General features: G+C 39.1%; 1 protein-coding gene across 1 annotated transcript in view; it reads right to left on the bottom strand.

Moving 5' to 3' along the window:
• The window catches only part of LOC111667595 (leucine-rich repeat-containing protein 3-like), a 10,812-nt gene extending 4,509 nt beyond the window's left edge, over nucleotides 1-6,303 (bottom strand). The window contains exons 1-3 of the mRNA XM_023423341.2: nucleotides 6,179-6,303; nucleotides 5,366-5,502; nucleotides 922-1,051 (exon numbers count right to left, since the gene is read on the bottom strand). Of these exons, the coding sequence (XP_023279109.1) occupies nucleotides 922-1,051; nucleotides 5,366-5,502; nucleotides 6,179-6,265 (354 nt within the window). The 5' untranslated portion in view covers nucleotides 6,266-6,303. The remainder of the gene's footprint in view (nucleotides 1-921; nucleotides 1,052-5,365; nucleotides 5,503-6,178) is intronic.
• Nucleotides 6,304-13,455: the final 7,152 nt, after the last annotated feature.

Here is a 13,455-nt window from a genome sequence, read left to right as displayed (position 1 = left end):
CACAACCCTAGCACACAATTGGCTTCAACAGAAAAGAGAATCCCATCCTAATTATTCTGAGATGAGAGTTCCTTGGAGACAACTGTTCCTCCAAAAACTCAAGGACTCAACCCAACCCAAATGTAGTCTTGGATGTTCCAGAGTGCCTTGTTTTCAGTTCTGGTGTATTGGCATGGATCTTTGGTCTGTTTAAAATGCAATTTTAGGTTCTGATTGGACACATCTGGACCCAACAAAACTCATTGCATTTTTTGTCAAGCAATCAAAGTGCAACTAATTATTGGCTTAAATGTGGTTTAGGAGGGGAGATTGGATTTGGCTGTTTGCACATACACTCTGTGTTCCTCTGCTGTTAGCAAGTCCCAGTGTGATTCACTTCTTTTATATGTCACTTCACACATATCATTCTGTCTTTGTTTCTTCCATAGAAGAAAAGAATGTCATACTTAGAAAAAGAAATATCATCTTACTTAAGTAATGCAAAAGGGACTTTGGCACTGACATTTAGTGTCGTGTTATGGCCTTATAAGAAACACTCTAAGAGGTTTGACACAAATTGAAGACAGCCAATCAGCAATCATAAGTATTTAACCACATACTCTTGAGATCTGTTGGAACTACTGGACTTCAACAGAATCTACAACAGACCATGACTTCTTGCCCAATTAATTCAGTCCCAGGTGCACTTGCTCTCAGGTACATTTCAGTTTAGGTCCAAGGTTCAGCAGCGTTCAAAATGAAACAAGCATCTGAGCTCTCAGTCATGAGAAAGCTGAGTTCAGAGGTTATATCTGAAATTGTTCGCATGTTTTTTCTCCACCTTTACACATGCAAACTAGTTAAGAATTAGGTGGCACATTAAGAATAGTTAAATATTGGTACTTTAAGATACCTGGACACGCACAGTCTCACATACACTACCTGTAATGATCTTAGGCTGTAAAACGCCCCAGGGTGGACTGTGTTAATGTCATTGCCATGCAACATGAGCATTTCCAGTTGCCGTAGTGACCTGAATTCTGACCCCTCCACCTCCGTCAGGCTGTTATAACTGTTAGAAAAGAGAAAATAAACAGGACCAGTTACAAGGATGAAAGGGTAACAGGAGATCATTGGGGGTCAGTGGGAAAGTAGGCTAAAATTAGTTAGCAGTCGGTGCTTGCAAGTGTGTCTGGGTAGATTTGACTTTTCAAATGAAGGGAAAAAGATAGGTGGAAGGACTGATGAATGGAAAGAAGTCATTAAAGAGGAATGACAGAGACCTCAGTCAACCTTTGAGCCTTCAATGATTTCCTCATTCTTAAAAGTTCACCACATGGAGGACAGAGGAAACACAGTCTTCTTGGATGGCACCAGTATACAGTAGGCATTGGCCCAGCATACGTCTAAAAATGTAGTATAGACAGGGGCTTTTTATATCCATTTTGCCCTCTTATAAACTACAGCAATGTAACACTTTAAAGCAGCAGGGGTCTGTGTGAACAGGGCCCTGGTAATTGTATTAGCATTACACAGTCAAAATAATAGGAGTTAGTAAAAAACCTTTCTTGGAGTTTTCAGGTTTCAACAGACATCCCTCCAAGAGTCAAACTGATTGCCAAGTACAGTATAGATCAGTAGATGCCTGAGCCAGACACATTATTCATCAAAGGAATAGAGTCTACAACAGAGGACACAATCTGTTGTCAGGGGCCGAGGGTGCTGTACATATTTAAGTGTATGAGAGTTACTCAGGCCTTCCAACAACAGGAATCAGCAGAGTATGTCTAACAGTCGACTATCCTGTAGTGAGTTCCTGAACTGTAAAACACGCAACATTCCCTGGGTGCAGTTATCCCTACCCAATTGAACACATATGGGATATACTTGAGTTTGCGTTTTTCCACTGCCTTCAATAAAACAGCCAGCTCACAATATATCATCTAGTGGTCACTTTCATCCAGAGTGTCTTTCGGTGCCATGAATGCACATATTTTTAGTGTAGGTTTCCCCATTGGGAACTGAACTTTGAACCCTGGCAGTGTTCATGCTTTGATTTTATACCATAACGAAAGCTGCTGCATTCCTCCCTTATATGGGAGTTTAAGGCATTCGCATAACAGATTTCAAGTCAGACTGAAGGTAGTCTAAAACTCGACAGTCACCTCACTAAGACACGTTTGATTTGTATTTAGTTGAAATAATGAAATCATCTAAAACCAAGACTTTCAACTCTCCCCTGACCCCAATAAGTTGAAAATCTCAAAGGTTGGATGCAAGGCATTAAATGGGCTATGGAAGGGATTTTTCATGTCCATGTACTGAAAAAGGGTCATGCTATCACTGGACAATGTGACAGAGTGGACTTGCCAACTAAAGCGCTCAGTTAGCTTGAAACAAACTATGTTGTATGAAGTGTTGTCCAACTGCTGATCATATTTGTCATATCATTTTTTGAAAAGTTACAAAAATAGTGGGTGCATCTGAGCTGTAACTAAGAATTATTTTAATAATTCATTAATGTGTTGATTATTTTGTCGATTCATCAATTAGTTTGGTTGTTTGGTCTATAAAACATTAGAAAACAATAAAAAATACCGATCAAAGTTAAGACAAGGTAAAGCAGCAAATCATCACATCTGAGAAGCTAGAACCATCAAATATGGGGCTTAAAAATAAGACGTGACAAATTGTTTATCAAAATAGTTGCAGATGCATTTTCTGTTGTTCAACTAATCAATCAATTAATCAACTCATTGTTGCAGCAACCCAAGTCAGGCGTTGAAAGATGTGATGGTTTCAAATGTTGTTACAATCCCACAAATCCCTTCATTTCGTCGTTGCAGTGCCCTGAAGCCTTAAGGTACAACTTTCTATGTAGACTGTAAGGTTTGGCACTGGCCAAAAACACATGAACCAAACCTTGCAACCAGAAATGCATCCCTAATTGGACAGTCTTGATATCTTTTGATCTGTTAGAGATCTCTGGTAAGTCCAGTAAAAGGCAGATGGACTTGTCTATGCTCTTTTTCATATTTTTTCATGAACACATGGAGAAATTATTGAAACCCTATTGAAGCCTCACTGTCACTATGCCAAACTCTCTAAGTTGGCTATATGTCAACAGTCATCTCCTCACAACCCAAAGTCCTTGTGTTTCGGGGATTATGTTACTGTAGGTGGTCCATACCATCCTCCATGCCACTCACTGATCAATCAGCACAACAGTTCCTTTGAAAGAGGATGGAAACTTGCATTTATTAAAGTGGTTTTCTTTTGAATTCAAACAGCACTGCTCTAAACCCAAACTAAAGGGAAACAGGCCCCAGAGTGTAAATAAGACACTCCAAACATGCCTGGTGTGAACATATACCAAAAGCTTTGCATTAGAGATGAAATCCCCCTGGTCTGCTCCCCAGTTAGCAGGGTGGTCTAATGTTTAGACCTTCAGGTCCCTAAAGGTTTGGTTACTCTCCAAATGTCTGCTCCACATATGAGAAACTATAACAGACTGCAACATCAGTGTGTTCATTTTTAGCAAATGACTGTTTGCCAAGCCCCGCCTCCTTTACGTACTATTGACATTGATGGATTTACCAATCTTTTTTTTTCTGAATGTTGCAAAATACAGTAGGTCTTCATTTCAGATTGAGGTCGGCAAAATGAGTCTTTTGATGACATTTGCCAACTGAAATAAAAACTGTCACAGGTAGATTTTTTCAACTGAAACTAGCCAGTTAAATAAGCTAACGTTAGCTAAAACGCTATCATCAGCTGGCTTTTTAATATGTCCACCTGACTAACTCTAAAATTAGAATTCTGTAAAAGTGCCTTAAATATGAACTTGTCGGCCACATTCATGATATAATCCCAGGCAAAAAGTCTGTATCCTCACCAGTTTGTGATAAAGAAAACAAAGAAACAGTATTGTTCTTGTATTGTAGTGTTGACCTAGTTACAATGAGGAAAAAAAGTTCTTGCATGTCCAAGTATGTAAGCTTAGCAACCAAACAGTATCATAATGAAATACAAGACAGCGGTTACATTTATGCATATGCATATCGGTAACACATTTGGCGGTTGTTGCTGGAATGTAAACTTTCCCTCTGTAAGCCAGAGACATGGAATCAGCCTCTTACTTAATGTTGCTGCCATGTGAAAATCATATAGTCTTTTTGTTTGCTATTTCATGCATCCACTGTGATATATTATATTCCTTTCCTCTGTTTATGTGTACTGTATGTGTTTTAGGGGTTTTCCCACCATGCAACATGTCTTCATAATGGTTAAAGACAGATCCATGAAACAAAGATCAGAACATTCTATTGTTGTAGGTATCTGTTACTTAATTCAATTTGACCTGAAGGGGGTGGTGTAATTTAATATGAATATCACGCTTTCTGTTGCTAAACTATTCTCCACATAATCCCTGCAGTGTAACGCTGGTTGTATAAAGCGGCATTATTTGGAATGCACTGATATCTGTTCCCACAGCACAGGAGCACATATGGAGACAGTTTATCTCCTGCGGACTGAACTAAAGCTTGGCACCACATAGTACCCTTTGCGACCATTTACTTAATGAAATGCTTTATCACATCAAAGCATTATATTCAGTAGTAAAGAATTGAGGAGCTACACTCAGCATTAAAGTAATGCACCTGAAATGCAGCGATAGCCGTTCCAGCAATAGACTCTCACATGCAAATGGGAAACCTAGTGCAAACAATAGTGTAGCTCTGGCTGCTGCTTGCCAAGTAGTTTCTTATATTCAGAACAGAGGCTGGGCTATTTCTCTGCCGTGCTGGAGGGCAGTGAAAGCTCCATCCACAATACAAAGACCCACATGGAAGTGATTAGGAGATTTATTCCCTCCGGAGTCAGTTTAGTACCACACGCCACATGCTGGTGCTAAGGCCTTATCTTCTGGGTTTAAAGCAGGTTTAGTCAAATTAACTGCACCACGGGCTACATACAGATTATCGCACTGATGAGACTGTTCTCTTCTTTGGTATGAAAAGGTTTCTTTTGTTCTTAAGGCAGGTTGACATGATAAACTGATGCCAAGCAGCAATATGTTTTCATTATCCCACCTCTTGAGGCAAGAGAGTCATTCCTCTAGAGGATCCGTGGTATTAAAAAATGATGTGATAAGCTATCTCATCAACCAAAAACCACTTGCCTTAGCATTTTGGTTTGTGAGTTATTTGAGGCAGTGTGGATAATATGTTAGTTAAAGAAAACATTTCCCTGTCAAATGACCTACTCCACATTCCACACTATTTCCTGTGAAGTGTTTTGTTTTCTTCCCCTTGGGCTGGCATTGATAGCAGTGTCTCTGTGATTCTGTGTGGATGTGTGTTTATGCGTGGTGATCGAGTCTTACCCCAGGTTGAGCCTCTCTGTGTCTCTAGGAAAGGTTTTTGGTATGGTGGTGAGGTGTCTGAACGTACAGTGGACCTCTTTAACGCCAGGACAGCTACAGGTCCGCGGGCAAGACGGGGCAGCATAGACAGGGAAGATCTACACAGGGAGGAGTGGAGATGTGAAGGAAGAAGCAGTCGACAGGATGAGAGGAATATGTGAAAGAGGGGAGGAGGTCAGGAATAAAAGAGAGAGGGTGCAGAAAGAGAACTCAAAGGAGGTATGAGGAGGCAGTGAGCGAGGCAAATTCAGAAATTCAGAAAAGATGAGATAAAAGAAGGAGAAGCAAACGGATAAGTTCAGACCTGTGTAGTAACTGGCAGTTTGGAAAGAAACCAATACCAAGTGAAATAAATAGACTTGAGGCTATTATGAAACAGACCAGGTATATTAAAATCATGCCATCCTGTGCCAAATTCCATCAAATTTACAGTTGATTTATGCGTCGTAGAGGCAATACTTATCTTAAATTCAAGATTTTCTCAGAAAGGGGGAAATAAATACTTTATTCATAAATCAATCATTATGTTGTGTTTTCCCTGTATGTCAGCCTCACACCTTTAGCAAACTTAATAATGGCTATGGCTTTTGACAGTAAACTGGGTGGTGTCCGATGATTCAACATCTTCAGCACAACAGCATTTTCACATTGTCTTCACAGACAGAAAAACTCCTGACTGTCACATTGTGAGTTTAATCAGACAAGCTTAGATGATTTAAGCAACTAATCACTGGCTTCTGTAATAAGTTGAGAGCTTCTGCAGGGAAGATTTACCGTTTGCCACAGAAGAGATGAGAAGAGCAGGGGAAACCAAGCTGCAGCCAACCTGCAGAAGATCTTGGCGCACCACCACAGCGCCATGACTGGATGGCTGTCTGACCACTCAGGCCATTCATACACCTGGAGGAAGGGATGAAGTGAGTGGATGCACAGATGTATGTCAAAACAAGCTAAACATGAAAAACTGATAAAGATTTATCTAGAGCTGTTGTAGAGGATTGACATTGCTGTTGATCCATGTTTACAGTAGATTAGAATGGTAGCAAGGTGTACCCTCCTATATCTCTTGCCCACTGCATAGTGCACCAGTCCCTGCAACTCTTAAAAGGCTACAAAGTTTAAAGCATGTGAAGAATTATAATTTGGTTATTGCATTGATAAATGAATACCTCCATTATGTCCTTGGCACATTCATCTACTGACCACTAATTCTTGTAATTCTCTAGATCCTAGGTTTCATTATAGTAACTAAGCTAAATGTATACACCTGCAGTAACTGAATTTTGACCACTTGGGGGCAGCACAATCAAGCTGTGACCACAACACATACATATTATCTTATAAAGTTTATATGGCAAACTTATTTAATAAAATTATACTTATTATACTTATTACTATTTACTTATTATTATTATACTTATTAAAATTATAGACATCCCAGAGATATGACACAACACCACCATTCATACGGTCTCTACTTTCGTTAGCTAATCACTAACTTTGTCCGTCTGCTGTTTTGTGCTGGGCAGGTAGTCTTATTAAAAACAGCTGCTCGAGCTGTCCCAACACTGATGAGAATGTTAACACTAAGTCAAAAAAGAAAGGATGTGGGTCGTGAAAGCAAAACAGTGAGCAAAAACAGGCTACAAATTGAACATAGATAATTACAGCTGTTTACTTATACTTTTCAAAATAAGCCACATTCACAACCACAAGGCCTTAATGTACATCACACGTATTCACTCGTTTTAATTTTTACTTTTACTTCTGAGTCCTAATGAGTCAGTGCAAATGCAACATCTTACTCAGATTTAGTTTTTAGCTTCGACGAGACATGATGAAAGAGAAAATTACCATAATGATTTGCAAAATGCACCTTATTAATAACCATTTTACACAAGTCCAAGCTGGCACACCCTCAAATGTTACATTAGATTAAGAAATTAAGAAAGAAAGAAAAGTCACCTGGTAGCATTTTATGGCCTGAGAGAGAAAGTTACAGCTGCTAAAGAAATCTCCACAACTGAGTAAGTTGACAACTGTAGCAGCTCACTTAATACCAAACTATTTGCCCTCAAGGTTGATAAAACACATAAGTGTTTATATCCTGGCTTCGCCTTTCCTAGGGGAACTCAGTGGAGTGTAAATCCTCTTTAATCCAACATAATCATGCTCAAAACTAGGAATATGTGTTTATTTGTAGACTCACAATAGACACATCATCTGTTGGCGTTGTGGATTAATATCTCAAAGTCAAACTCTGTTAGCTCCAGCGAACACTGGAATAGAAAAGAATTAAATACAATTCACTACAATAGACAGTAGAGTGGAAAATAACCACTTAACACTGGCAGTTGTGGTTTGCTACAGTGCCAGGTGGTTTGGCAGTCATTATGTTGGTTTAAATGTTAACATGCTCCTTTACATACCAATTACATACAACCATGCTCACTGAAAAACACACTTACACACCCACATACACCAATCTGATGGTCGACAAACACAGAAATTGGGGGGGCGAAGAAAAAGAGAAGTGTTCACAGGTAGAACCAAACAACACATATTTGAAGTCATTAGAGGCCAGTTTGAGTTTTCTGGTTTCCCCCTCTGTCTCTGTTGTTCTCTCTTCACAAGGAGGATAATTCACCTAACAGCTGTGTGTGCATGTGTGTGTGTGTGTGTGTGTGTGTGTGTGTCTGTGTCTAGCATGTGACAGGAAGACAGGAGGAAAGTGTCCTTCAGTGACCTGAATCATGATGTGTTATCATTATTTCAGTTTTATAATCATGCTCTCTCTTGACTCTCTGTTACACACACAGTATGGACTTCCTGATCTGACAAACACATTAACCTCTGTAGAGGGCAGCCAGGCTCACTGATGGTTTCAGTGGTGACAGTTCAGATCTAATTAATAGTTTCCTACAGGAAGATTATTTTCATGTTTTAATACCTGACAGGTGGTGAGAAGTTTGACAAATGTAAGACATTCTCAATGTCAAGAAATCCATGTCTCTTTACTACTAAGGTCCATAAGGTGGAGGCCACCGACTTGTTAGCTCTGTAATATGACACTTTCACCACTGTGATGAATGTGATTGAATCCTGTCCCACTCTGTTTTACATTATTGTCTGGTCACAACAAAAATCTACAGCCACGCTTGAGGCTGTACTCTGCTTTGAGCTAAATGCAAAACATTAGCTTGTTAACCTACTGATATCTAACAGGTGACCCGGCCTAGCATAGCATGTTAGCATACTAACATTTGCTAACCAGCACTTAACACAAAGTAGGCTATATCTGAGGATGATGGGAATATCATTTGCTTTACAGGTTTTAAGATTTTTAGTCTGAACCAAAGTGGAGAACTGACAGACTTGCATTCATTCCCACTAGCATGGCTACAAAATTGACAAAATAATCTTAATTTTATAATCTTAAAACTATCTCATGGTCTTGGTCAGCAGAAGACTGTGAGAAGCAGTTGAAATCTTTGGGGGAAAAAAGCTAATCATGGGACTTTAACATTGCATTAACTGATTAGAAGTGTTATAAACACAACACTGACATTAACTTTGAAGTTGATAGTGAGCTTGTTAGCAAATGGTTACTTATGTTACATATTGAACAGATATGGAACAACATTAGCATTCATCTTGAGCCATCTTTCTGATGACATGACAAATGTAAATCTAGTATCACTCGCCATGTGGCTGTTTGAGAAAAATATCTGGGTGTTTAGCTGCTAGCTAAATGCTAGCTAGTAGCTAACCTGGGAGACCACGCTAATTTTCGCTCCTATTTTGCAATGTTTCATCTTTAGAGCACATAAACAGACCTGTCACGCAAATAAGTTTTATAACATACAATAGCCGACCATTGTGTGAATCATGGAGGCACCAACACGGGGATGAGATGCGACTTGTCAATTTTACCAGTCAGCACCTCAGCTAGCAGCTTACCTACTGAATCCATGAAAATATTGTCGTCTGTCGTTTGGTGCTGAGCAGGGAGTGGGTTTTTAGAGCTGTGCTGAAAATAGCCGCCTCCTCTGCTGCTATCAAAACTCAGAGACTGACCCAAAACAGGAAAGTTGCAGCCATAAAACCAAAACAATTAGCTGAACGTAACACAGAGTTAGTCTAGCACCTTTCACAAACATGTAGTGTTTATTATAGCAAGTTAAGATTATTTTGTCAAAATACTACACACGATCAGGAATGAAATCTCATGCTCTAATTATATACTGTTGATATGGCATGTGCATTGACAAAGACTAGGGTAATTATTTATGTATCCTAAGAGGGAAATCCTGATCTGTCCACAGGGAGGTCAAAGGTCAGGGTCAACTATAAAACAGAGGCTCTGGAGCTGTTTGAGATTCTTTGCTGTGGTCAAGGATATTCCAGCAGGAGAGACTCTTTGCAGCAAGAGCTTGTGGCCTCAGGTCTCTAATGACTTTTCCACCTTGTGGCTAAGATGATAAAAACTCATGCTAAACATTTTTAAAAGTCATTATCTCACATTTGTTATATGACATACTATACTGATGAATGCCCAATATTGTCCATGTTAGTAACCATCCGTTCTATATTTTAAATGAAATGTTGAAAGGACACTGGGTGCAGTTTATTAGGTGCTACACACAGGCGTTCAGTGACCCTCACTCATAATATGACTCAGGTAAGACCTAAACCCGTTGCTGCAGCAGCTTCTACTTTGTCTTTACAGAGCAATAAAGGTGTCCATTCAGTTTCAGCTTCAAGTATCAAGGGCTAGTATGATCACAGGTGAAAGCTACTTCCCCACTCCTGCTGCCTCTCTGTGATGGCTTTACCATCTCTCCTGTGTTAGCACACCGGAGACAGAGAGACGACAGAAAGAGAAGAGACAGAAGAGAGGAGGCAAGGAGAGAAAGGAAAGGAAAGGAAAGGAAATGAAAGGAAAGGAAAGGAAATGATGATAAGAGGAGGGGATAGCAAAAAAGAGAAAAAGAGAAGTGAAAACAGATGAGGAGATGAGAAAGGATTTTCCCGTACGATGAAATAACTTAGTACCCTTCCCAGACTCTCACCTGACAGAGATAAAGTGCTGTCCTTCCACCAAAAGAGCCAGAGCCCTACACTGTCCAACTTCCTGCTTATCAAAATCATATGTTCACTGGGCACATAGTGGTTTTGTCTCAGTCCTGCCAAAATACATACATCATTCCTTTGTTTCTTTCTATATGGTTTTGCCTTCTTTCCATCTTTTAATCACTCACTTATTCTGTGCTTTTAAACATGATCTATGAATGAACTACACAAAGAGCCAAAGTCATGCTGTCACAAACAGAAAAAATGTGGAAGCGAAATAGTTATATAATGAATGAAGCATGGGCAGAAACATGAAAAGCTAGTACACTGTACTTACTGTAGTAAAGAACATAGAAAGTTCAAAGGTTTGTATTTATTATTCGGTCTAAAATTAATTATGATAAAACCTATATGGTTTATGTGGAGGTTTAATTTGAGAAGAACCCTATCACTGTCTCAATTCAATATCAATTCAACGGTGAAAGCACAGTAAACACTTAAATGCAGCAAGTATATAGACTACAACGGAAATGTTTCCAGGGGACACTAAAGAGTGGTGAACGCAGTTTGGACATACTTGTAACCACTGTGATTCATAAATTTACTGAAGCCGTGATGCTGGAAACAGCTATGATGTAAGTTTTGAGTTTTGCCACTTTCTTTAAAACATTCAGATCACATGATTGATTGTTAGCCCTGCATCGTCTCTGTGGCTATGTCCTATCAAAATATATGAACTAATGTCACCCTCATATCACAATCGGTTAAACCGTACAGAAGAACTATAGACATGTAAAGACAGAGTTGGCAGAATGGCTTCAATGGCACTAAAAGGTGCAGATACATCAAAATAAATCAACAAATCAGATATTAACACCAATAGAATTAAAACCACTTTGGTATGATGTGTCTTTCCTTTTCTTCCTATTATGCCCATATTGCAGAATACAATATGTCAAACTGAACTGTCAACAACAAAAATGGAGGGAAAAGTCGTAGTTCATGTTGATGACGACCTGGAGACAGAAATCACCACAACATAAAGAACTTGAGTTTTAGCTGTCTGAACTGAACAGTTTTTCATTGCTAATGTTGACTCATAGGTTGACAGTCAGTTGACAGTTTCCTAACACCAGCAGGACAAACCGTATCTAAACACATTAGATCTTAGGAGCAAGGAAGAACATTACCACGCGTCTTTGGAGACATTCATTGTGATTGTGCGAGCGTGCATCACCAAGAGTCAATAATCTACCAACGACTCTTGATTGAGATGCAAGGTCTGGTGTCAATAGTTAATCATTTAAAACTGATTAAAAGCCAAAGTAATCTCTCGTAAAACACAGTGTATTCCTTTAAGAACGTCTGAGTGAGGGCAATACATCTTAATGTCAAAAGCATGACGCTGACTGCCAGCCAAGTCACAGCTGCTCTATTCAAGATAACACATGTCAAGAGAGGACTACATTATGATTCCCACATGTTTTTCATGCAAGTCTGTAATATCATGTGCTGCCCATATATCCTCATTCAGAAATCTCTTTCAACATAATTTGTCAAGTGTTATTATCAAACACCAAGCCAGTCTCTAAAAGGTCATTTAGCATGTTAAACAGATACATTTTCGGACTGACTGACATATATTTTGACATTTTATCAAACTTTTCACATCTGCCTTATGGTAATTTATTTACATTTACTACACATTAAAATAACTTTTTCATAATTTTAGAGGCTTCTGGAGGCAAACACAGTAGTAGAAAACTTTTTCATTCATAGGTGTAATAAAACATGTCATGTGGGCTAAAAATATGTGATAAACGTCCTGTTTTTCGTTTTGTTACAAAGAAAGGTTTTGCACTTACACTGAATATATAGAATAAGAAACAAAATGACTGAAATGACTGGATGCTAATTAATCACTTTAATTATTCTCATGGGCAGCTTTCCCTCCAAGTACTGACTGTAAGTCTCAGAGTTGTAGCATGGTTGCAGAGAAGCTCAGGTCTCTTTCAAATAAAGTTGAAATACTTTACACAGTCTGAACAATGCCTTGCAAGCTTTCATTTGCCTCTTGCTCATTATCACTGAAAGCTGGTCATCTTTAGTCATAACAGCGAAGCTGTGTGTGGCAAACAAAGATTTGAGCGTATTCTGTTTGCCTGAATGTTCACTGGAAGCAATATGACTGAAATGCATTTTTGCCATGAGGGACCTGGTAATAGTAAACAGCAGCGACAGGCTGTGCTAGACAGAAAAAAAGTGTGTCTTGCAGACAGTATATGGTGTATAGATATTTGCAATTTCACACACTTTTTGGTGGGTGGTGGGCAAAAATAGGTCACATGTATGCCAGAAGAGCACAATAGCTGTTTGAGATGAGCTCACCGTTTTCCAGAAAAGTCAATTAGCAGATGAATTAGAGCGACACCGACCACATCTGTCACAACATGACAGTGAGTATGAAATCAGATTTCAAAGTCAGATGACTTTCTTGAATGCTGCAAAGACAAATACGGCTCTAAAACTGTCACTCTGCAGCCTTTTGAAGCACAGCTGTAAGTAACTGAACTGGCAGTTTTAAGTGTAGAAAATGTGTTACCAGACGTATTACACACTTCTGTCAGTTTAACCCAAAAGCCCTGAAAGAAAATGACATTCAGTCCATGCAAACTTTTGGGCTGTTGCATCAACATGTGAAAAGAATTTTTAAATGATCTCTGTATTAAAACCAGAGTTCTGCACAGAAAACAATTTCCTGAAAACAAACACACTTAACCCAAACAACAGCTTCTGTTAAAGTTACTTTTACATCTGGGAGCATTTAACAACTTCTCATTATAAAAAAAAAACCACAAGAGACTCACCTGGAAATTCCTGCAGAAGGAGGGGAAAAATAAACAGTTTAGGTTCGAAATAGACCCCAAAAACAAGTCCTTTAGTTTTCACTGCCGGCTGGAAAGTCAGAGTTTTACAAG

This window comes from Seriola lalandi, unplaced genomic scaffold (genome assembly GCF_002814215.2).
Source record: "Seriola lalandi dorsalis isolate HSWRI2012SDOR001 ecotype SW California unplaced genomic scaffold, Sedor1 jcf7180002054691, whole genome shotgun sequence".
In the NCBI taxonomy this organism is placed as follows: domain Eukaryota; kingdom Metazoa; phylum Chordata; class Actinopteri; order Carangiformes; family Carangidae; genus Seriola; species Seriola lalandi.
This window is presented reverse-complemented; position numbering and strand designations above follow the sequence as displayed.